The sequence below is a fragment of the Candoia aspera genome, chromosome 1 (genome assembly GCF_035149785.1).
Source record: "Candoia aspera isolate rCanAsp1 chromosome 1, rCanAsp1.hap2, whole genome shotgun sequence".
NCBI lineage: Eukaryota > Metazoa > Chordata > Lepidosauria > Squamata > Boidae > Candoia > Candoia aspera.
The window spans coordinates 64,709,496-64,735,348 of NC_086153.1; the positions used below are offsets into that span (position 1 = coordinate 64,709,496).

At 36.7% G+C, this 25,853-nt stretch overlaps 2 protein-coding genes across 7 annotated transcripts in view; both read right to left on the reverse strand.

Moving 5' to 3' along the window:
- The window catches only part of BIRC6 (baculoviral IAP repeat containing 6), a 183,557-nt gene that overhangs the window by 90,331 nt on the left and 67,373 nt on the right, over positions 1–25,853 (reverse strand). For 4 of the 6 annotated variants that reach the window (XM_063305522.1, XM_063305531.1, XM_063305558.1 and 1 more), the window contains exons 28-45: positions 25,537–25,745; positions 25,005–25,351; positions 23,690–23,909; positions 22,820–22,953; positions 21,831–21,968; positions 18,561–18,688; positions 17,791–17,922; positions 16,451–16,666; positions 15,246–15,429; positions 14,478–14,633; positions 11,759–11,892; positions 8,686–8,839; positions 7,972–8,130; positions 6,933–7,087; positions 5,051–5,177; positions 3,569–3,679; positions 2,035–2,168; positions 1,560–1,687 (exon numbers count right to left, since the gene is read on the reverse strand). In XM_063305522.1, the coding sequence (XP_063161592.1) occupies positions 1,560–1,687; positions 2,035–2,168; positions 3,569–3,679; positions 5,051–5,177; positions 6,933–7,087; positions 7,972–8,130; positions 8,686–8,839; positions 11,759–11,892; positions 14,478–14,633; positions 15,246–15,429; positions 16,451–16,666; positions 17,791–17,922; positions 18,561–18,688; positions 21,831–21,968; positions 22,820–22,953; positions 23,690–23,909; positions 25,005–25,351; positions 25,537–25,745 (2,966 nt within the window). The remainder of the gene's footprint in view (positions 1–1,559; positions 1,688–2,034; positions 2,169–3,568; positions 3,680–5,050; positions 5,178–6,932; positions 7,088–7,971; positions 8,131–8,685; positions 8,840–11,758; positions 11,893–14,477; positions 14,634–15,245; positions 15,430–16,450; positions 16,667–17,790; positions 17,923–18,560; positions 18,689–21,830; positions 21,969–22,819; positions 22,954–23,689; positions 23,910–25,004; positions 25,352–25,536; positions 25,746–25,853) is intronic. The other 2 variants (XM_063305550.1, XM_063305540.1) reach the window with 1 other exon arrangement.
- The window catches only part of YIPF4 (Yip1 domain family member 4), a 93,173-nt gene continuing 83,778 nt past the window's right edge, over positions 16,459–25,853 (reverse strand). Inside the window, exon 7 of the transcript XR_010068093.1 lies at positions 16,459–16,473. The gene's annotated coding sequence lies outside the window, so the exon portion shown is untranslated. The remainder of the gene's footprint in view (positions 16,474–25,853) is intronic.

The window sequence follows — 25,853 nt, forward strand, 5'->3', positions numbered from 1 at the left end:
AATTAGTCTTGCTGCTGTCACTATTTATTTTAGTACATTATGTTTTTCATTTATATTTTTTAAAATTATTCTTATTAAGAATACTTGTGGTTTCAGTTCAAATTTTATTTTTTTAAAATTCTGAGTGTTTGATATATTTCCTTGCAATACTTCTGAGTTTTTTTGCACGACCATCACATGTGATATAATGTTCCTTTTTCACTATGGCATTTCCAACATTTATTATATGATTTATCCATCTTGGTAATCACTGATAGAGTTATATACCTTCTATAAAACATTTTATACCAATTTTCCCTTAGATTATAGCTTGGAGTAAACTTTATTAATTTTTCCATAGCTCTTCCCATTGTGCCACAGTAATTACTTCTTTAAAGTTTTGCATCCACTTCAGTGAGCAATGTTTAATTTATTCTGCCTCCATGTCATATCAATAGCTATTTATGAATACATCCCAATAAATTATCTTGATTCTATACAAGTGTTTAAAATCCTGTCATCTTTCTCAGGGTCACTCCTTTCTTAAAGTCACTTTTTACTCTTCCATCAATTTGTAAATACATTAACTGTGGTAAATTCCTACCTTTGTTAACAGCTATGTCTTTAGTCTATTTTCTGAGTCTTAATGTACCATATCAGCATATGTAATTATATCTTTCTTGCTGTAATTATCCTCAATGTAAAAAACATCTGATGGTAATGCTAATGGTAAAATCCCTGGTAAAGGTAAAGGTTTCCCTTGACATTAAGTCCAGTCGTGTCCGACTCTAGGGGGCGGTGCTCATCTCCGTTTCAAAGCCAAAGAGCCAGCGTTTGTCCTCAGACACTTCCGTGGTCATGTGGCTGGCATGACTAAACAAAACGCCGCTACCTGCCCGCCGAAGCGGTACCTATTGATCTACTCACATTTGCATGTTTTCTAACTGCTAGGTTGGCAGGAGCTGAGACTAGCAACGGGAGCTCACCCCATCAAGCAGATTCGAACCACCAACCTTCCGATCAGCAAGCTCAGCAGCTCAGCGGTTTAACCCGCAGCGCCACCACGTCCCACTAAAATCCCTGGACTTATCTTTATTCTAGAAGATTCCAAAATTTTAACAAACTTTATCTTATAATATGTCCCTTCAAATTATTTTCTTTTGTTTCTTTGTACCATAAATACCCTGAAGGCTGCTGGCTAAGCCAGCTTCTTATGTGAGCTGGGAAGCTAATACAACTCATTAAGCCCAAAATCACTACACTGGCTAAAAAAGTCTAGATTTTTTTTCCCCAGCTACTTCAAATGATTCAAAGAACAGCAATATTTAAGGGATCTTACTACTATTGCAATTAGGGATTGATTTAGGGACAGGCCCACCAAACTAAAGCTGATTTTTTTCCTCCTCAATTCCTATTTCCAGGAATAGTCTTAATATGTTTAACAAGTAGCAACAATGGTAAATTTAACATCCACTAGTTGACAGCTGACAAATTCTAGTAATAAAAAGATCTGAAATGTTGTTTCTTTCTATAGTCAAAGATTTTAAAATTGTAGGTATTTATAATAAACAAAACATTACCTCTCAATTGAAAGAATATGTATCAACTTTAATAAAAATTCACTAAACATCTGAGGGCATGCCGAAGAAAGATGCACTTGTAAACGAGTAAGGAATTCTTGCATAGCTTGGGTGGCTGTTGGGCCAACCTGCAAGAGATTTAAGTAAGTATTTGCATTATACTCTGAATTACATTGACTGAAACAGTTTCAAAGACTTTGTTAAAAGAATGGGTGGATGATGGATAAACAGTCTGCCAACCCAATATTTAGGACATGAGATTAAAATTGTATTCCATTCTGATTTCAAGGGAACGGAGATCTAAATATTCACATTTAAAACCGCAGTGTTAATTGGTAGGTATGACTACTCCTCATATACTGCCCTTAAAGTTTAACATTTATCTATACATGCTTCCAACTGGCTGCCCAAATTGTAGAAAAATAAAGGCAGTTTATAAATCAAATAAACAAATAAATACACATAAAAATATTACCTGTGGACTATGTTGATTTGTTCCATGAGGATTTGTTCCAGAAAGAAACTTCACTAAAACATGAATAAGGTTGGGATCTGACACCAATAGCTGGGCAGTACTTTCCTGAGATGTAATGGCACTACTAGAACCAGCTGTAAGACAAATAAAATTTTTGTTCTTATTTGAACCTAAATTATAGTACCTATGACTGCTGGAATGTTTATTTTGTATATATTCTGAAATTCTGAATTTTAAAATACATTCCTTTCCAACTATCAAAATTAATTTTCACATTCTTGGCAGTACCTGAAAGCATGTCTAAATGTCAGGGAGGGTTAATAAAGGAGGGGTCTCATTCTGCTATTTATAAGAGATTACACTCTCTGGCTGCCTTAGTGAAGGTCTTAAACACTTGGCTATAAGGCACCAGATCTCTATCACAGCTCTATCTACCACTTTCGGAGCAGCCAAACTGTATGGGGGGAGTGCAGATAAGAGGAGCAACAGCAATGGTTATCAAGAGGATACTATTACATTACCAAAAGTGGGAATAAGCAATCCATCTTTTGGGCTAATTGAATTTTGAGAGCACATCATGGACGCTTGTGGATATTCTCACAAAATGGTTGCTATGAGTAAGTTTACCTATTCAGAAACAAAGTATTGTGTTGGGCATGGTTAGACACAAAACATCCATATACCAGAAGACAGAGTAGCCACCTAAGATGATACGATTCACCGTCTTCCTTTTTTGTGCAGGTAGGCATACCTCACAAGAAAGAATCTATACCCTTCCAGTTTTTACTTGTTAAGAATGCTTATGGAGCCTATGCTAATAGGCTTTTTTGCTGATCTGCAAAATGTATCAAATTAGAAGTGTTTTGAATTCTCAGAAATACTTTGTTTCAAGCCCAAAATTCTGTATTCTCGGCTGGACACAGCTGTTTGTGTTGCCCTAAGTCTTTGGACTCAAGATACGCAATCTGAATTCAAAACATTTTCACACTGGTTGGAACAGTATTGGTACACTTTTTGCTAAGGTCAGAACAACTGATTGTAAACTCAAAACAGTTGTTTTGAATTCAAAACTCTTATACACTCCTAATAAATATATGTAGAAACTGGTATTTCCTTTCAAGCATGTCAATTTTCCAATTTGTTTTTTTAAGAACAGAATTTTTTAAAATTAAAGTTAGGTGCTGGATGTGTGAAAGGTATCTTCAGGCATACTGCTACTCAGGGAGACATTACCTATCCAGTCATTGCTACCTACTATTCAGTATGAACCTATGGAGTTGATATTGTCAACACAAAGCATACTTTATGTAATGATCTAATATGCTGTGAATTGAAAACTAGCTTCATTTGATGAATAATTCTCCATCCTCCATATACTGAACTAACAAAACAGGTTCTTATTTTGTCCTCATATTTTAACAAATGCACTGACTAAGATGAAGCGCCAACTTCTGATGTCTACTACTTTTATTCAAATTAATTTTAAAATTTACTATTTTAAAAAATGGTAGGTACATTTTTAACTTAAACTTACTATTGTACTGCATGTTTGTCATGAGAGTTAGACTATGAAGTACAAGGCACCATGTTCGCAGTAAGGTATTAGGATACCATGCCAAGACAGTCAGGAAGCTAGTTACTGATGCTGAAACAAACACAGAGATCAAAACATAGTGTATCACCACTATAAGTTGCATTTTTCGGTATTATTGTAGAATTATTTGAAAAAACGAACTGATCACTTTTTTAAATAAGAAAAAAAATCATTGTGCCGGAGCCTTTAATCTCAGGATCTCCAAAGCTAGTAAATGAGCTACATAAATGACCTAGGAGTAACAAGCATGAAACTGATAAGGGTGAGGCAGCAAAAATGGTTATAATTTCATCAGCATTCAGGATAAAAAAAAATTAACCACAGAACTCTTATACAGAAGAGATAAGCTCTTGCCTTGGTTTCATTGTTTCCTCTCTGCTGAAACTAAGACCAAGACTTTTAATTTTTTATTGGTGCTAGTCTTGCTCCTGCCCCCACAGCAGTTAATGGGGCTGTTGTCATAGACTGTCTGCAGCCATACTACCTGGGATCATTTCACATATTGTCAGTGTGTTTAGAATATGTCAAGATCAGCATGCAGAAATCAAGCAATTTCCTATATAAAAGCAAATTCAATGTTGGGCATATATGAAGCAGCATTTGTTGTCTTGTTTAGGTAATGAGTACACTGCATACTAATGACAGAATTAGCCAACTGACCCTAGGATAAGCAGATTATTGCCCTTTTTCTTTGTAGACTAATAAAAAAGGGATAACATAGCCACAATCCTCAAGCTTAGGTACCAGTAAGTTGTGCAGCCTCCAGAGATAGAAAAATGGAAGAAAGCAGGCACCATGTCTGAAATACATGGAGAGATAAAGAGTGCCAAAAGTTATCTAGAGGATAATCAATTGGAGATCCTACAGTGTGGTAAATACAGAATTTGTTTCAAATGGAAAAATAGCAACGAGAATGCACTCATTCATGCTAACTATTCTAAAACATGAATGAGGAAACCTAATTGATTCCATAACCTGCACCTTTTATCATTTTAAAGATTCCTTAACTGTTTAAGCGAATTAAGTATTAGCCTAAAGGCCAATTTAATATGGAGATCACATAAACAAAGTTAGAATTGATTTCAGTTGAAACCTTATTTCACTTTTTAAAACATATTTTAACCCTGAAAAAATGTATTCCATTATGTTTTATGGTAGAAGGAAAAGTGGATCCCACCATCAGTTTTGGAATACAAAGGATGTTGGAAAATAAAATTCAAGGTATCCATCTCCTATCTTTTCTTTTTGACAGTTAATTTTTATTAACCTGAACTGGAGGTAGTCCTTGAATTTACCATATAATGTAACACAAAATCCAGTCTAAAGGCAATGGAAGTTTTATTTCATAAGTACAGTACAAGCTGAGTATTCTTAAAAATACTGATTTAGATCAATGTAGCAGTGCACAGTGATGCAGCTCACCTTGATTTAAAGGAATGACAGGTGTCCGGTTGGCATTGTATAAGAAAATGTCAGTGCAGTTGTCTTTACTTCCGGTAGATCCAGAATTCAGGCTTAATGTGAGCCATAACTGTAGTAGGGACTCAAGCTAGAGAATAATTATTAGCAACTGTTATTTAAAGGACATACTTAGAACCAAGCTAACTATGTAACTGAGAGCGCTGGGTCTTGCAATTAAGATTTCAAACATCAGACAATTTTTACTCTTGTTAACAAATTACTGTTGTAGGCTGCATTTATTATTTTTGTGATATTTTAATCTTACATGGTTATTAAAAGCAGATTATTACCAGTTTGCCAAAGCATAAACACAGCATCCAAATTAAGGTTTAATGGTGTTTGATTGTTTTTTTTAAGAAAGTATTCTATTTTAGCTTAGTAATTTGCTTTTTTTTGCTGAGGCTTCAATGCTTACTTGAAAACTTAGGAATGTATGTATTTTGACAATATAAATTGTTAAAAATGTATACACTAATGAAAACCATCTCAGAATCCAAAAAGAGAACATTATAAAAATACAGTTTTATACTGCAAATCCTGGTTTATATATAATAGTATAACTGGATATGTTGGGCTTAATGTGATGTGCAAACTCATCCTAAGGGGAAAAAAACACCGTTTAAAAGCACCAGTGGATGGCTTCATATACCCTAGTACATCAAAAATTTACCATATTATATCTTAGTATAATATGTAAACCATGGTCTGCACACATACATGCCTATAATTTAAAATGATAACAAGAGCTTTTAAATTAAAATTATGTTAATACTCTGTTGTTAAAGTTTGAGAATTTATTGTATGTTATCATTTTTCTTTGTACTACATCAAGACCAATGGCTCCCAGCCTGGGGCCAATGGTGGTTGATAATGTAATCTTGAGAGATCTCCAAACTCATAAAATAGTATTCTGTCACAATTTCAGGTACAGACATCAACTCTGGATGATCATTGGAAAATTGTATGAAATTTCAGCCATTTATAGTTAAAAAAAATAAATTCATTTAGCTTTGGAGTCTTGTGCATTCCATATGAGTCCCTTTTGGGAGATGGGTGGTGATAAATTTGATAGATAGATAAATAAGGGAGAATATACATGACATGATGTTCGCAGACTGTACACTGTCAACCTCTACCTAATGTGGTGATACTCAAAAGCTTTCAGTGATGATGCAGAGGTCCACATAAAGGAAAATGTTGGGGGCCACTGTTTGCGACTATATCCCTATGTGGGTGTGGATGAATGCAGATGTTTGCATAGGAATATGGATGGAGCATGGATATGTATGTAAACCTTGTTGTCCAAACATCCCACAGAACAGTTGCCATCTAAATCTACAGAGGGTTCTGTAAGCAACTTCAGAAACCCAAATAATTATATTTTGACTGCAGAAGACTTTAGTTATCTTTACAGCAGTCCTATTTAAATACATGGGTTTTACATTAATTACTAAGCTTAATCGTTACAATTAAGCCTGGTTTCAACCTTAACCTAAAATTAGCAAGTTATATATGTTGTTAACTAGCTCTTTACCCATAAGGATTATGCCAGTCCTAGGATATACTGTTTAATTTGGAAAAGTACATCATAAAAAATATCTAGCTAACTAGCTAGCTCTGGGAACACATCTCAATTTATTTTCATCAGATTAAAAAAAATTATTAAACTAATGTGGCACAACTGTCAAGTGCTTTTATTAGAAACATCAACTTGAAAATACAAACAGCAGCAGAATAAAATTCAGCTCAATAAAATATTCTGCCCAGCAAATGTACATTTCTCAATCCTAAATACCAACATAGTATGAACTCTCTACCAATTCCAAGAGTGACAATTATATACCTGAACATGATGGACTTGTAGCATGGAGAATAGTTTATTGAAGCATGCACTTAACACTGGAATGGAGGACAGCTGGATAATAAACTGATTGTTTTGATTTGAAGTGTGCAGCCCACGTAGCAATGAATCATCTGTTCCACTAGGAGACTGAGTTACTAGCAAAATAAGCCAAGACATTTTTAATTACAAAAGAGAATTACATACTTTTTGTCACTGAATGTGTAACCCTTTCACAATACTGTGATCTGTTTCCCAGAATTCACATTGAATTAAATAACTTGAAAAAACAGGGGTAATAATAACTTAAAATCGTAGTTAGCCTGACAAACATACTATTATGAAACTGAATTCAAGTTAAGCTTTTTGCACATCCTAAGCTCTAGAAAGGTAAAGGTAAAGGTTTCCCTTGACATTAAGTCCAGTCGTGACCGACTCTAGGGGGCGGTGCTCATCTCCGTTTCAAAGCCAAAGCGGCGTTTGTCCGTAGACCCGTGGTCATGTGTCCGGCATGACTACACGGAACGCCACCTGCCCGCCGAAGCGGTACCTATTAATCTACTCACATTTGCATGTTTTCAAACTGCTAGGTTGGCAGGAGCTGGGACTAGCAACGGGAGCTCACCCCGTCACGCGGATTCGAACCGCCGACCTTCCAATTGGCAAGCTCAGCAGTTTAACCTGCAGTGCCACCGCGTCCCTCCTAAGCTCTAGAAAACACCTTTATTAATCAATGTTTTGTTAATTTTTGTGTGCACATGCTTACTGTTATACAAATAACCACCAACCTAATAAATATTAGCTAGACAAACTGACACCTCAAAAGATAAATAGAATTCCTGGGCAGGGAGCACCAACACATTGCAGAAAACCCTCTCATACATGCTTATATAATGAACTAAGAAATTAATAGGGTATGTAAAACTGGATATGTGCTGGGAATTTAAATATGATTGCTATTAGGTATACTTGATATAATACAACTATTCTGCTACAAGTTAAGTAAAGTTAAGAGTATCTACAATAGCAAGGGAAAGATTACCATAACATTCAGAGATGCTTAGGTTTAACTGTGCAAAATTACATGTAGGAGATGTGTTGGTTAGTGCCTGCAAAATGGAATCTGCTTCCAGAGTAGACATCATTTTCAGCATCAGTTCTGCTTGATGTTCCAGTCCAACCTCTAAACGTGCATCTAAAGCTTTGAAAAGAATCATAAAGATACATGTAAATTACATCATAGATAAAATAGTACATATTTTTAATAGCAAATATTTTATTAAGCCATAATAAGTTATAAAACATTTAAGGGTTTTAACGGATTTATATATTTGGAAACGCTTTTAAAATGAATTAAGATAGAAAATAATTATAAAAATGTGCAAAGGCGACAAATGAGTTAAATACATAAAGTCAGAAAGATCTTTTCTCTAATTAACAAGATGTAGTTCCAAGACAGAAAAATGTCCAGTTTTTAACTTTAACAAACTTTTTAAAAATGCAACTTTGTTTTTATAATCTGTCTACAATCACATGGACACCTCTCACCTAACAGGATACTGGACCAGTGTTTCCTAATTCTTACCTCTATAAAACACTCCTTTTAAGCATGGTTTGCATCATAACAGGAATGTGTCCAAAAGAGAACATGTATTTACATTCTACTGCAAATATCGAAACAATTGTAATGAGACTATCACAGCAGAAACCATTTTCTCAAACTAGGCTACAAAGTAAAACTAATTGGTATGCTTACCCTGAGAGACTGATACACTCACAATCTGTGATCCATTCTTCTCAGTTGTAACTGGTGGTTTTGCCACAAAAATTCCAACACCTCCAATGTAAGGATTATAATTGTATGTACCATAATCAGCACCCCAGTAATCATACCAGGTGCTACTTATAGGCTTTATAAAATAGAAAAAAAAATGCATTCATTGGTCTGAAATTCCTCAAAATAAAAAACGTTTTTCCATGACTCTCAACTAGATTGTGTCTTCAGCATTTGTGTCCTAACATCATAATCTGTGTCTATAATGAAATCAACAGTCTTATATTTTTTTCCATTTATGCATGCAAACTATACTGGCAACTTTCAGATCACTGTATTCTTTCAGTGACCTGTAATTTGACAATATAAAGGAAACAGCCAAGAGAATATTTACAGCATCCTTCTCCAACTGGGCTATTATTTTGGACTATCACTCCAATCACCTACTATCTGGCCATGTTGAAGGGCTGATGGGAGCTGAAATCCAAAGTATCTAGAGGGTGTCTGGTTTGAAGAAGATTGGTTTACATTATCTTCTGCCCAGAATGGAAACAAATGAATTATCTGGTATCAGGTAATTCAAATTCAAAAATTACACTGCTGTATAAATAAATCTATTACTGTTATGCGCAAACAAATCTAGCATAGATGTGTTTCCTATTATGCAAATACGGCTAAGAACTTGAGAATGCACCATTAAATCCTCTGTACTTCCTCCTTCCAGAGTTTCTTTTAACCACATACTATGGCACATGAGTGTTCAGTATACTCTGAAGAATCTATACTCACAGATCCAATTGTAACTAAATGCTTAAGTGACCTCTGTAGTGTGACACATCTAGCATCTTGATCTATGGTCCTATCTGGACACAACCTAGCTTCAGTGATCCAAATTCTGATAACTTCCCATTTAAATCACTGTAATACAAAGACTGTTCTTGCAAATGGTGCCAAATATGGAGAAAATTTCCCAACTAGGACTGATTTTATGAATATCTTATTCTGATGCTTTGTCACTTTCACTAGCTCCCAGTTTGTTTTTGGACTCAGTTCAGGTGATGGATTTGACCTATAAGGCCCTATGCTTCTTAAGCACCTTTTCCTAGAAGCTCAGGATACTCATTCTCACATGAATCTACTTGGACTTCGTGGTGGTTTTTCATCATGTGTTCTTCAATATGAAACACAGAAGCAGCTACTCGGGATCTCTATCCTCCCAGTGGAGATCACCCTGCATCTCATCTGGCATCTAAATCCATGTGATCTCTTTGCTAGGCAAAACCTTTCATCTGCTCAGTCCTTTTGGTATTTTTATATCTTCCTAAAATATTTATTTTTATTTCTCTTTTCTACTGTGATTAGAAGGCAATTTTTATCTTTTTGAGCTTGTTTTTGCTCTGTGCTATGATTGAACCCCAAAACTTAGGGTTGGAAGTTTGTTTTTTAATGTCCATTTTGTTAGATTTCTGAAATACTTAATTGTATTTTAAAACTGTATGCTTTAAAGTTATTTTAGAAGTTGTTCAACTGTTTACTCAAAGAAAAGTTGTAGTAAAACTAACATAAATCAAGAACATAAATACTGCAAGTCCTCAAAACAGGAATTAGAATCAGATTTAGAGAACTAGACTAGTCTGAGTCATCCTGTATGAACTCAGGGAAGGAAAGAGGAAATTCATGTGGGAGGAGAGACAGTGGGCATATATACTATTAATGTTACCTCTACCATACACCACTGTGCTTTCTATCATATTGCATTTTATAATCAAACTGCCTATTCACTTACTTATATGACTTGAGCTTCTCCCAGTACCGCCCTACTATGGTTTACTATTCAGAAGTTTGTAAATATGGTGTTACAAAGATCAATACACAGGATATAGCAATATTGGAACTACAGTGTAATCCCAGATTTACAACCTCAGATCAATGATATGTGTTCACTTTCTGGTTATAAACAGGTTCTACCAATGTAATACTGATCAATATTGTAATATTATTCCATGTGTTCAAGTATTAATGTGTTTAAAAACTGAGCTGGATGATTTTTGTTATAGGTAATACAATATATTGTTCTTGTATCATTTTTTCCCACTTTTTTTTATAGTTACAGGCTTCCCCCCCCTCATTTCTTCACAAACAAAAGTAATAAAATGCTTAAAATGATGCATTTTAAAACCATTAGGACTTCATAAAATATTTGAAAATATCTGTTCTTGTATGTTACTTTTAAGAGTATTTGTTAGAATGAAGAAATAACCTATTCATAAAATCATTTATTTCTCAAATTTTTGCTACCACCCATCTCCCCCCCAAGAGGGACTTTGAGCGGTTTACAATAAATTAATCAATTAAACATTAAAAACAGTGATAATAAATAATACATAAAATTATTATTTATTATTTAATTTTTATCCTGCCTTTATTATTTTTATAAATAACTCAAGGCGGCGAACAGACCTAATACTCCTTCCTCCTCCTATTTCCCCCACAACAGCAACCCTGTGAGGTGAGTTGGGCTGAGAGAGAGTGACTGGCCCAAGGTCACCCAGCCGGCTTTCATGCCTAAGGTGGGACTAGAACTCACAGACTCCTGGTTTCTAGCCCAGCATGTTAACCACTAGACCAAACTGGCTCTATATATAATACAATACAATACAAATACAAATATAATACAATACAATACAATATAATAGAAAATAAAAATCCAGATGGCTATACAAGATTGTAAATATGAGGGGAGCACTCTAATGTGCCAGCCATCCCCAGGACTCACTACCTCCCAAGCACAGTGGCAGAGCCAGGTCTTCAGGGACTTCCAGAAGGTCAGGAGGGACAGAGCCTGCCTGACTTCTGGTGGCAGGATGTTCCAAACGGCGGGAGCCACTGCAGAGAAGGCTCTCAGGGTGTTAGGCGTACAATGAAAATGAAATTGATACCTCTGTACATACAGCATTCTATCATGTTAATAAGTTAGAAGTATACATTTGGAAAAGCCTTAAGCCCATGTCACAGGTATTTTACAGCTATTTTAAAAATGCACTGTGTTCCATACCTTGAAGACTTTTGCTGCCAGAGGATCTTTTTCCAAATCAATATCCAATGGATCAATGTCAACTTCCATCAGGTCTTGTAATAACTCAAGATCAATGTCTTTATCTTTTTCCAAAGATGACAAAGGTGGAGTACCTTTAGATGACAAACAAATAGTTTGTTTATTAATTTATTGAATTTATATGACACCCCACTGCCATGACTCTGGGCAGCTTACAAAGCACAATAAAAACAGAAGCTTAAAAACAAAGAAACTATATTACCACAAAGATGTACGTCTGGCAAAAGCCAACAACCATTCAAGCGAACAAAACACCACACAAAGGGTCTGTTGCCCACCTTAAGCCATGGCCTGGGAGCACAGACAGGTTTTAAAGGGCCAAGGTGGGAACTGTATGAATTACAGGGGGTGGAGTTAGGGAATAGAGTTGCAAAGGGCAGAGAGAGAAGGCCTACTTCGTGCATCCCACCGAATGACATTGTTTAATCAATGGACCGGATGCATGCTAACTCTATCAGGACATGTGGGATAGGCACATCCACCATACTGCTAGTCACCCACTTCCTCTTTTTTCTTCCACCTTTCCCAGCATTAGAGTCTTCTCTAGAGAGCTAGCTCTTTGCATAATGAATCCAAAGTAGGATAATTTGAACCTGCTTATTTGCGCCTTGAGAACTCTGAGTTGATTTGTTTGATGATCCATTTGTTTGTTTTCTTGGCTGGTCATGGTACTCTCAGGAGTTTCCTCCAACACCAAATTTCAAAAGCACCAATACTCTTTGTATCTGCTTCTTCAAAGACTAACCTTTGCTTCTACAGAGTGTCACAGAGAATACCATTGTCTGCACTATTCTGATCTTTGTAGGTTTAGGTACATTACAGCATCTGAATAGCTTTTCCTAGGCCTTCATGACTGTTCTACTGAATGCCAGTCTGTGGCATATTTCTTAAATGCTGTTCTTTCACTGTTGATGGTTGATCTTAAAAGGTATAGACTATCTACCACTTTAGTATCTTCACTGTCATTTCTAAAGCTGGTTGTTGTACCTGTTGTCATCAGTTTGGACTTCTTCATATTTAATTTTCTGCCATTTTTTCACTGTGCTTCTTGACTTTTCAAATTCGAGCTTGCAGATCCTTTGTATATTCCACTATCAAACGAGTATCATCAGCATAGCATAGGTGATTGATGTTTCTTCCTCTAATTTTAAAATTGTGCCAAACTTCTTCTAATCTAGCTTCTCTTAATATTCAGCATATAGGTTGAATAAATAAGAGGAGTGTACAGTCTTGTCTCACTCTTTTGCCAACCTGGAGTCAGTCTGTTTTGCCATGTTTTATCTGTACTGTGGCTTCCTGACCAATAGATAGGTTTTTCATGAGGACAATGAGATGCTCTGGGATTCCCATTTTTCTAAGCACATTCCACAGCTCGACTTGGTCAACACAACTGAAGGCCTTTCTATAATCAGTGAAGCACATGTTGACTTCTTTTTGGTATTCTTTGGTTTTCTCAATTATTCAATGTGCATCAGTAATAATGTCTTGTGTTCTTCGGCATTTTTGAAAGCCAGCTTGAATATCTTGCACCTCTTTTTTCCATGAAGGGCTCTAATCCGCATTGAATGATCTTAAGTACTGTTTTGTTAGCAAGCGAGATTAAGGATATTGTGACAGTTTTCATACTCTGTTAAGTATCCTTTTTTTGATATTGGAATGTAGAGTGACCTCTTCCAATCTGCTGGCCACTGTGTTGTTCTCCAGATTTGCTGGCATAGCTTAGTTAGAATGTTTACTGGTTCTTCTTCTGTTGTTTATTACTTTTCGGTGGATATTTCATCACTTCCTGTAGCCTTTGGATTTGGTAAGGACCGGAGTACTGATCTAACTTCATCTTCTAGTATTAGAGGTTCTTGTAAGTAGGGAATATCTTCTAAGGTATATTGGATGTTGACATCTCTCCTGTACAGTATTTCAGTATACTCCTTCCATCATAGTTTGATCTTCTTTGAAAGCATTTTACTATCTGTCCATGGGTATCCTTCAACATGCCAATTTAAGATCAGGACCTCCTTCTGTGTTCAGAGATCTTTTGAAAGAGCTTTCTTGTTTTTCCATGTCTGTTTAGATCTTCAATGTCTTTACAGATGTGGCAATACTACCTCCTCTCTCTTCTAACAGCTCTCTGAAACTCTAAGTTCCTTCCTGAGATTTTTGGCTTTCTTGGCTTTGGCTGCTCTTCTCTTCTATAGTAAACTACACTAAAAAGCTACTTATAAGGCTCTCTTAAAACTGTGTGCCGTACAGGCCACCTCAATTAGTACGGGTAGATTTCTGTTAAGCATAATTTCCCATGCCTCTCAGTTTGCATGCAGAAACACGTTCAGAGCACTAGTCTGCAACAAAAAACAGAAACTCTTTGTCTACCTATATATTCTCTAGTCCCTTGATTCAGTCTTGGAATGGGAGGTTTGAATTTCTATTATACACAAAAATGTGAAGGAGGGAAGTAAAATGAGGCTATAGTACACTGTAGAGATTTGTACCTGTGTGGACTGTATCAAATTCTCAATTCCTTAGTACTGCTTGACACCAACAGAATAAATTGTAGGCTTTTTAAGCAACTACTGAAATCCAAGAATATTTAATAGAATTGCCAAGGCAAAAAAGGAACAGTTTTAAACAATTCAATATCATTAAGCAAGTTATATTTATTTACCTGTAATGTCATGTGCTAAAGGCTCATCAATAGTTTCCACTAACTGGACCGCAGACTGCTGAAGAGCATCATCTGAATCTACAGCTGAAGCCCCTGCCTCTTCTCCTACTGCTGCCTCCTCCATGGCTTCAGCAGCTATTGGAGCCAACAGTTCTCCTGAACAGTGTAGGGAAGAGTTACCAGAATAGTCAAAGACAAGTATCAATTACCTGCATATGTGCAATTATCAACCCATGTTTTAAACAGATTGTTTCATGGTAGTTTTGTATATGGTCTCTTTTCAAAAATACAAGGCATAAAAATTTGGTATTACTGTAATTTAATTAATCTTTTAAGCAATATTGAGAAAACCAACAGTAAAATGTATGGGGCATCAATAAAAAATTATGCGCAAAACCTACAATAAAATAATTCCAATGAGACCAGGCCTCTACCTCCTCCCTACCACCAGTGTGGAGATGGAGGAAAGGAAACCTAGCAGATCCCCACAAGGACAGAATTATGGTTAGTTTCAAGACAGAAACTATGATCTCTGGTAATTGGCTGCACTATCTTCTAACTTTGCTGAGCCATTTTTCTACATTACAGACAGACTGGATGCAGTTCACTAAACTACAATATGCAAGAGCCTGCTGTCTTAAATGTTAACACTGTTGGAAGTTGGTTAGTCCATTTTTATCTTGCATTTCAGCTATCTCATTCACCTTCACCTCCCTACTGCAGGTGACCAAAGCATTTTTCATAGCTAAAATATAATTTTTAACAAACCTGCTAGAATATCTTGCAGCATACATGTCAGAGAATACTGAGCCCATGCTCCTCCCCAAGAGATATCACCCCTGTTAAAGTCTGTTCCAACCAGAAGAAGTAGTAGCCTTTCTAATTGAGCTTCGTTCACAATTTCACACAAATGTATTGTAGGCCTTGTTGCATTTGCAATTCTAGCAAGAACCTGAAATAAAAACAGGTACACAAAATTCTCTTTGCCACAACTTCATATCTATAGAGCATATAACACTTCTACAAAATAAAAATGTTGACATTACACAGTTGTAAAATACACTTATATTGATAGAAAAGGAATTTAGAATAGTATCAGAAGTACCAATGAATCAAACGAAGAAATGCACATAATGCTTCTGGTTTGAGAGTATATGTAACTTTAGTTTGATGTCTTCCAGCTGTAGCTTACAGGTTTGGGGAAATTCTTCTCATATAAAGGGGTTTCCCCATATTTCTAATGTTTTTATTTTTAATTTCATCTTTGAAATTGCAAAGTTGAAAACTATAATGCAACAAGGAAATATAACTTCCTCTTACTAAAAGTCACTGTGCTGTAACCAACAGTGAACAATACTTTCAAAAATCCCAACGAAAGTTTGGTTCATTTCCCACCACTACCTGTGCTACATTGGTTCAGATTTTTGCCAATTATCAGTAACAGTGGCAATTTTTTTCAGAGGTTGTGGCTTAAGTGTCAAGAGGGGAGAATAAGCAAAACTTAGGTGCTTTGGTTAGCATAAATTAAAGGTACAAGTAAAGGAAAACTGCTATTTGACACAACCCACAGCTTTTGCTTCAGCACAGATGCATTGAGAAAAAACATAGCTGATTTTATATAAACAACAGCTAGGAAAAAGAGCACTGTTTTGATGAAAATATATTTAAAGTCCAACACATAGCTTCTTATTCATGTGAAAACTATTGATTTGTAATTTTACCAGAGCAAAACTCCTTGGGATCAGAACACTAGTGAATGTTTTAAAACATTTATCATCTCAGTCATGCTATTTTGTATTTTGCCCTCAAGGGGCTGAAGTCATCATAATTCTGGATGACAAACGGTGACCTGGGTCAAAATAATTATTGAAAAAGAATTTTGTAACAACTGCTGATCCAACCTGGTACACTGAAATGCAAGCTTCATGTTTTGATCAGAATTATTTCCCTTAATCGCATTGCAAAATTCATACCTTACATACAAATAGCAGTAGATCTGCATGACAAGTAAAATCCATTGACAAGAGAAAGAGGGCCAACTTCTGCACTACTGAGATACAGCGTTCATGTGCCAATGTGAATGGAAGGGGCTCAATTTCTGGAGTTTCTTTTGCAGTTGATACTTCGGTGTCTAACGTAGAACGGGGCCACTCTGCTGTTCGACGTAAGCGTATCAAATCCTTAAAGTGCTACATAAATCAAAAGCATGAACACATGTGTCATTATTCCACTATTTCAAAACAGAAGTTATATACACTGAATTGTAGGATACAATAATTTCACATACAAATAATGAAAAAACAGCAACCACATAAACCACTACTTTCATTAACGCAGTATTTCAATCAAAAAGAAGAAAACATTGAATTCACTTATCTTACGTAAGCCTTAGATTACAAGTTTACCCAAAAATGTCCAAATAAATGTGCTTATATTTAACTAAACATACATAAGATTATGCCCTAAATCAGAGCATGAATAACACTTGTTATTTTCAAATTTGTAATTCTAAAATGAAACTAATATTGATTACACAATCTATTACCCATCTATTATCACACTTTACTCTTTGGATAAGATACTGGATAAACTTAATGTCTTAATAATAAGGGATATTAGCTGGAATGTGCAATGGTTTCTAGATCAGACAATGCCAAAACACAATCATACTTTATGATTATTGGTCTTGAAGTGGGGCTTTCTTAATGCTTTGTACAAATATTTCTTAATACTTCCTAAGGGAGTGAATTGCAACTGAAACTGATATCCAAAACTATTTCAGGCAGTTCTATGGACTGAAAAGTGCTTAATTAGAACATATTTTTCTTTGAAGAGCATGCTATACCACATAGTAAAAAAATGGGTAGAGAGAGGGGAACTGTTTTAAAAAGACAAATCCAAATCCCTTTTGCCTTACGTAATTAGTAGCACAATTATTTGGATACTGCTCCTGCACCTTTTCTAATGACTTAAAAAAGGGCAGAGCTGGAGAATTGTTGCAATATTTTAATATAAACTTAGTTTTTATTATAAGGAACTATCTTGATGCGAATAACCCACAGTGTTATTTAGGAAGCAGCTTACATAATGTTGTAGGGATGTAATATATAAAACAAAAGCAAAAACAGGTACCTACATTAGAATTAACCAATTAGTTCTAAAACCAGGATACAGCAGGTAATTGAATCAACATATTAGGCCTTAAGAGGCATAATGAAATCATATGTGGAAAAAATGAACCCAGAAAATATTTTAATTTGCAGAAAAAGGTATTTCTGCGCAAGACAATAAATATAATTGCAGAACATCATACCTTTGACGTGGCCTGCTTTAGTTTTGCCTGTTCTACTAAAAGTTTATAGGATGATCCTTTGTTGCTTTGTATTTTTTCTTTTTCCATCTGTTCCACCAAAGCCTTCTGTTTTGCTTTTAATAAGTTAAGTTGCTAAAAGAAAATGTTAACAGTATATAAAAATGTATGTAATAAGATGCAAAGTAGATATGCGCTTTCATAGGATGGTCAAGTTAAAGTTTTTAAATTTTAGTTTTTATATGTATAAAACTTTAACAGGCTGCCAACAGACCTGAATTATAAAACCAGTTTCAGTAGCAGCTTTATGGTTGCAGAAACTGGTGAGGCTTCAAAGACTGAATAGGAGCAGATATTTGCCATGTGTTTGTCCTCAGTGTCAGGTTTTCCAGATGTTTTATAATGAGAAAGTTAAATAGAACAGCGGTTCCTCACATTCCTCCCTCCAATGTTTCAGACTTGTGCGAGCTCTTCTTCTACTAAGATGGTGGAAATCTCTTATTCTACCCTGCAGGGCACGCATAGGATTTCCTCAGGTCCCTTGTCTGCAATTATTATATTGTCAATATCAGCCACACTTTCAGTTAGGTTCATGTTACTGTGGGAAAGTCAGACACCTGGAATTTCCTCCAACTTGCTTCAGCACACTTCAGCTATGTGTTACCTAACTTATAAAATGTTGCTCTGAATATAAAACAGGAATGTGCACCTCAGAATCACAATATCCTCATACGATTTAAAAAAGAAAATCATTACTATGAGCTAGAAGTTACCTGTTTGTGATGAACAAGCTGTTTCCTGATCTTTCTGGAATATAATCTATCTAAGCTACTGTTGCCTTTTGAAGATCTATTGAGGCTCTGTGTATGTAAGTTATTGTTGATGAAACTCCACTGATTGCCTGAAAAGCAAAAGAAAATGACATTTCAAATTGGACAGTCAATGATTTACAGACAGAGACAACTCACAGAAAAAATTCAGTACACAAATCTTGCGGAAAGGATCTTAAATATTCATGTTTGTTAGTTTGTTAAAGGGTACAACACTGATCAATTATTGTTATGGATGCTAGGAAAATAGTTGATTTAGCTTTACTGAGAGGACCAGAGATGGTACTGAGAAACAGCTAGCTTGCATCCTTCAAAACAGAATTTTTTTTTTTGATGAAATGTTAACTAAACACACACACACAGTAAATCTTTTAAAAAGGAAAAGAGAGAAGGCATTAAATACTGCACTAGAAAATCAGACGAGAAGGGAAACACTATGCAATAAATCTAAGTTTATCAACCAGTGAGGAGCTTTCAGGCTGAATGGCTTTGGCCTCATTTTATGTTATCCTGATGTTTCACCAGTATCTGTGACTGGCATTTTCAGAGGCAGAGTGAACCATTTTGTAGTATATTTCATGGCAGCCCACAGGCAACTGAACAGGAACTGCTTGATTGACACAGGTGTGAAAGCCTAAACCAACATAAAACTGAGTGTATCTTAGAACACTCCTTTGTAACAATTAAGATCCCAAAATATCTCTTTTTGTTGTTGTTCAGTCATTACGTGTCTGACTCTTCATGACCTCATGGACCATAGCACACCAGGCCCTCCTGTCCTCCACTGTCTCCCGGAGTTTACTCAAATTCATGTTCATTGCATTGGTGATGCTATCTAACCATCTCATCCTCTGCCATCCCCTTCTCCTTTTGCTTTCAGTCTTTCCTAGCATCTAAGAAACTATTAGATGATTTATGTACATTTTGAAATTGTGCTTAACTAAAAGTTTGTATCTCTTAATAAAAAATCTGTAAGCTATCCAAAAATCTGAGGATCATAGATCTATCAGTACAAAGCATAAGATACAATTTTAGAGCGATAATGCTGGAATCTTACTGCAGGACCTAGAGGCTGTTTGGGACTGAACTGGGAGGAACAGGCTCAGGTTCAACCCTGGCAAGATGGAGTTGCTTTGAGTCTTCCTAGTTCTGGCGACTTTCCACCTTTGGTCCTGAACGGGATTGCACTGGCGCAGTGACGAGTAGTGCAATCTGAGGTTTTCCTGGATTCTCCAGCCTCTGCTTGAGAAGTATGTAGTACCTGTGCCATTACCACAAGTTCCGCTTCTGCACCAGTTGTGCTCGTTTCTGGATTGACAGGCCCTCCTCACAGTCACTCAAGCCTTGGTCATCTTGTGGTTGGAATACTGCAATTCTTCCTACATGGGCTGTCCTTGAAGAAATTACAGGTCCAGAATGCAGCAGCACAAGCAGTGGTGGACAAGCCTCACTATGTCCATATAGAACCCCTGCTATGTGAGCTGAACTGGTTACCAGCTGGCTTCTGTATGCAATTCAAGTTGTTATCTATACAGGTAGCCCTCGCTTAATGACCATTTGTTCAGCGACTGTTCAAAATTATGACAGTATTTACAACCTGTCCTTAAAGTTACAGTCGTCGCAGTGCCTCTGCAGTCATGTGATCAAAATTGGGGTGCCTGGCAGCCCACCCACATTGATAACCACAGGGTGCACTTCAACTCCCCCACCAACCTACCTCCCCCCATCTCTGCCCTTTTGGCCACCTTGCCCTCCGTCCCCCTACACTCCACCTGCACACCCCCACGACTTTCGCCATCTTCTTCCTCCCACTGCTGACAAGGTGCACCTGGCCTGCCTCATGAAGGGCCAAGCTGGGTGTGCCTCATGAGCAGCGGGAGGAAGAAGACAGCAAAGGTCAGATGGGGGCAACAGAGTGCAGAGCAGTGGGGGTACAGAGCAGAGTGCGGGGCGGCCAAAAGGCAGAGATGGGAAAGGAAACAGGTGGGGGGGGAGTTGAAGCAGAGGTGAGCACAGCAGGGCAGAAGAAGCATGAGGTCCTGGCCTAATGACTGCAACTGGCACTTCTGAAACTGCTGTCACTAAGCGGTGTGGTCATGTGATGTTTTGCCTAATGACCACATCACTTAGCAATGGAAATTCTGGTCCCAATTAGGGTCATTAAGCTTTTTCTCAGCCCTAGGGAGGAAGCAATGGCAAATCACTTCTGAAAAATCTTGCCAAGAAAACTGCAGGGACTTGTCAAGGCAGTCTCCAGGAATTGGTCACAATTGAATGGATTAAAAAAACAAACCTGTAGTTGTATTAGCATAAGGCCTAGTTATTTGAGAGAGTGCCTGTCTTCCATAGCGTCTGCCCATCCTGTCTTTTCTGACAGGGCTGGCTTGCTTCGGGTCCTATCTATTAAACAATGGCATCTGTTGGGACCCAGGAAGAAGGCCTTTCTTGTCACTGTACCTGTCCTTTAGCTCCACCTTATTCCCCTTCAAGCAAACTTTTAAAATCTAGTTCCTTCCTTAAGCTTTGGGTTAGGTTGTTTGGGTGGGATCTTTTTAGTTGGAGGTTATGCTAAGATATGTTTTGTTGTTTCACTCATACACCTCTTGCACTGTTACGTAATGTTGTTGTCTTTTAATCTTGTGAAGCTGCCCAGAGTCATTTTGGAGTTGGGGAGCCTGGAAATGTGACACATACATACATGCATACATACGTACATACATAAATTTTCCAACACAATGAAAGTGTTCATTAGGCTGGGGAGCAAGGATTCCCAGCACACACAACTTTTTTCTTAGTTTGTTTCTCCTTGGCAGTGCAAGTACTAAACTAATCAAACAGCTAAACAGCAGAACCTTCAGAATTCAATGTCTGAGATTAGAATTCTGGTTCTCTCTAAAATTGAAAATTAAGGTTATTTTGATTTGGAATGACAGTGCAGGATCTCCAATTCCAATAATATTCTAAGTTTTCAGTTAATGGTTAGTTTAGCGGTCACAGTAATGGGTGGAGCAAAGCATAACAAGGAGATGCACTCACAAGTTCACAGCTATTTACAATAAGACAGATTTATCCAAAATCCTAGTTTACTGTTGTATGCAAAGGTGACTGCTGTCTCCTAGAGCTTGTATTCTTTTGAGGGAGATGGGTGGTGACGAAATTTGAAAAAAAAAAAAAAAAAGCAAGTTTTACCATATTAAGTAGTATATACTACACCTGTCAAGAACCTTTCCCTCTCTTTTCCATTCAAAGGCTTCTTAGATGTAGTTGCTTCATCTTCCACTGTTGCCACATAGTCTAAGAGTCTAGATATCAACATTACCACCCAACTAATCATAGGAATGTCCAGAACGCCTTCAAAATAAGAGAATTTGTTTAGGTAATTTAGTATTAAGACAAAACATAGTAATAGACCTTTTCCAGAACCTGAAAATGATTTTTATGTATCTGTGTTCTTCCTATTCTGACATACAAAAGCAGAAAAAAAGGGTGCTTAAACTTCCATAACCATATGAAGAAAGTGTATGTTCAACTATTTGGGAATAAATTTTAATACCTAAAATGAATATTTTGAAATTAGGGTCAGGAATATGTTAGAGAGTGTGCAATGGGTACCTATGAATTTTTCAGGCCTTCCTTTCTACTAAAGCTCCATGATAGGGCTACCACCTTTTTTAACATGAGCTTAAAACAAAACAAAACCCAACCCACAGCAGACAACCAGCAGATCAGGGTTTCTCAACCAGGCTTCTGCAGAACCCTAGGTCACTAGGGGTTTCCTGGGAGATCACAATTTATTTCAAAAATTATTTCAAATTTGAGCAACTTCACATTAAAGAGTTAAGTTTCATTCTTTATTTTTAGCTTAAGAACACTGTTAACGCATATATACAGGCCTACATATGAAACAAATATAGTAATTTTGAACTTGTGGTCTATATTTGAGCCTGAATTTGCAGGGGTTCCCTGAGGCCTGAAAAATATTTTCAGGGTTCCTCCAGGGTCAAAAGGTTGAGAAAGGCTGCTGTAGATGGTAGCCAAGAGTTAAAATTTTCTGTTATCTCTCTGTTGCCATCTAAACATGATTTGGATTACATTTTAAACTGCCCTGCAAAAAACGATTACAGCAACAGTCAGAGCTAGCCTTGTTAAACCATAAATATATTTTTAAAAATCTGTAATAATTATTTTAGAAACTTAAATACCTTCTGAGCATCTGTGGATAGGTAATTGAGGCTGAAGAGGAGACAAGAGATTATCCAAGAGATTCAACAAACTTTCTAAGACACCAGTGTTGGTGAGTGATCTTTGACCAATGCAAGAAAGCAACATGAAGACCCTAAATATAAAAAGTAAGTAGATTAAAAATATATCTGGTTGCAATAAGTAGCAATACTTTACAAGAGAGAGAAAAAGGCTGATCCTAGAAAATCAAACATTTATTTCTCTTTGTTCTTCAGGCATGAAAAACTAAATCAACAGTATTCAATATTGTGTAAGGATTACAGATTTTTTGGAGTTACATTATAGACTAAAAGAATCAATATGCAGTTCCCATATTATGAAATGAATATGCTTCAGCAACTTGCAGATGGTCTTAACCATGATAATGATGGTTTCCAATTATCACAACTGCAATAATTAATAAAGTAATTATAAGGCTTTCCCCCCTTCACCTATCTTCCTATATTTCAGTGATTTTTTTTTCCACATCAGAAGCACCTACCAAGGCGCTTCTATATTGAAAGGATTTGCCGGTGGCGTCACCATTGCCCGGGGAACGCCCGAGGGGGCTTCTTTCATGTCCCTGTTATTTTCCCACCGAAGTGGTACCTATTCATCTACTTGCATTTGCAAGCTTTCGAACTGCTAGGTTAGCAGGAGCTGGGACAAGCTGATGGGAGCTCACTCCATCATGTGGCTCGCGCTCTCGGATTTCGAACTTCTGAGCTGCCGACCTTAATGGTCCCCTGACTCAGCACCTTAACCACTGAGCCACCGCGGCCCCTTACTTATTTCAGTGATAAATGGATTGAATGCTGTTTGACTGATACATTAAAAAATGTGAAAAATACCTGTCTTGTGGAAAAATGAGAAGTTGCTCTGAATTATACAGTTCTTGCAGGACATTTGAGAGAAACTGTCCCCACCATCTTTCACCTCCACATAGCTGAACGAGTAAAAGACCTGTGTGCAAGCGTATCTTAGGAGTCCCACTGATACATAAGTGCTTGAATAATTCTTCACAAGCTTGAGCATTAAATGTACTTTGTAAAACCACAGGAACGGAGTGCCCTTAAAAAAAAAAAAGAAATCAGGTATGTTAAAGTGCAAAAAGCATCCTACACTTAGTCAAATGTGATTCTAGAAGTGAATACAGATTACACAGGTTTGTTCAAGACATATCTTAGAAGTGACAATATGCTAGCAGTCTCACAAGTTTCTGTTAAATGTGCCATCAGTCATCTACCTTAGAAGGTTTAGAAACCTTTTGTCCTCTATTTTATGAAAAGAAAAGTGAACCACTAAAAGGAGAGCACACACGGATACATCTAAAAATACAGAAGCTGTGTTTACACATCAAGACATAAATCACAAAAAATAATTTTCTTATGTCTGTAGGCTAGCTCTCCCTCAATTCAGTAAGATTCACTGGTGAAGATTTCTCCCCAGTTCCTGCCCAAGTATTTGGGCTGACCTCTCTTGGCAGAAGATCTATCTGAATGACACATTCACATGAAAGGAAATCTGCTTGTTGACACACTTATTTCTTTTATTTTTAATAAATAAAATAAAATCTTTGTAAATAAAATTTGGCAGGCAGCTCTTTTGCTCCATCTGCTAAATGACCCAGGAGGTCGCTTAATGACCAGAACCAGGAGTGCCGGGATTGCGGTTGTAGAGCGAAGCAGACACATGGGTGTCTTGCTTAATGACCAATTCGCTCAATGACCAAGATTCTGGTCCCAATTGTGGTCGTTAATCAAGGACTACCTGTATTTTTATTTCTAGAGTTTGTGGTAGATCAAAAACAATAACTTGGGCGCAGAGGAGAGGTCAGAACACTACGAATGACTAGGCAGACCAGAGCCAGGGAACTCTGAGATGTACAGTACATTTTGTGGATATGCAAAGCACTGGACGAGAATTCTGAATCCCTCAAGTAAAGGAACTCTCCAGTTCCTATAAAGTTTGCAAATTAAGAGACAGTTGCTGAAGTTTTCAGATTAACCTTAATTTGACTCTCTTTTATATTCTTACTCTCTTTTGCCTCATTCATTTAATCTGGAATATTCTCAAAATCCCCACTGACACTAACACATATTTTCAGCATTGACAATGAAATAGCAAGTTTATTATCTTATCTATAAAAATAATTGAGCTACCAACCATTGGAAGAATGGAGTAAACTAAGTAAAGTATCCAAAAGATAACGGATAATTGTGCGCAACTGTTCTGTGGAGGACATCTGAATTAGTTCTTTAGGATCACTCTGTTCTTTGAGAATCTTCCTGCTTGCTCCTAGAGCTACTCTGAGCCTTTGTACAGCATGATGAGCCAAATTCAGTTGAAGTTGTAGCTGAATGCAGTCCTGATAAGCAGAAAATACTCGACTGTCTTCCTCCACTGCCTTATCTGGCTTGCGTAAAAAATACTGAGCATTGTTAGCACTGTTCAATGGAGGAAGGTCAATACTTTGCAGAAGTGTTTCAAGTCTATGGCAAGCTAAATTATACCTGTAAGTGTAGTAAGGAAAAATATCACTGTTAAACAGAAATTATTAATGAACGTCCCAGGAAACAAAAATCTTTATGCTTGTACATAATTAAATAGCAGTGTTTAAACAGAGCAAAAGAGACAGTATTGCTAACATTCAACAACTATGCATTATGCTACTAAGGCTACAACATAACAATTTTACCTGCACTGTATATCTTCTTGCAATGCAATCATCATAGCTAAATGCTGATCAATTTCTGGCTGGTTTGCAGATTCAACTTCACCTCGCAAAGGATCGTGCATAATTTTCAGCTCGCTCTCTAAAGGCAAGATGTATGTATGTCCATAGTAAAATCCTAAAGGTATTTTGGCTCTAGCATTAGTACTTCCATAACGACCTATGACTGTAATCTGAAACAGAAGACATGCAGTCTGTTCATGTCACTTCACTCTTTGAAAATAGGAGGTACATTGTAAAATTGAGCATTATCTAATATGAAGAACATTTACCACATTGAT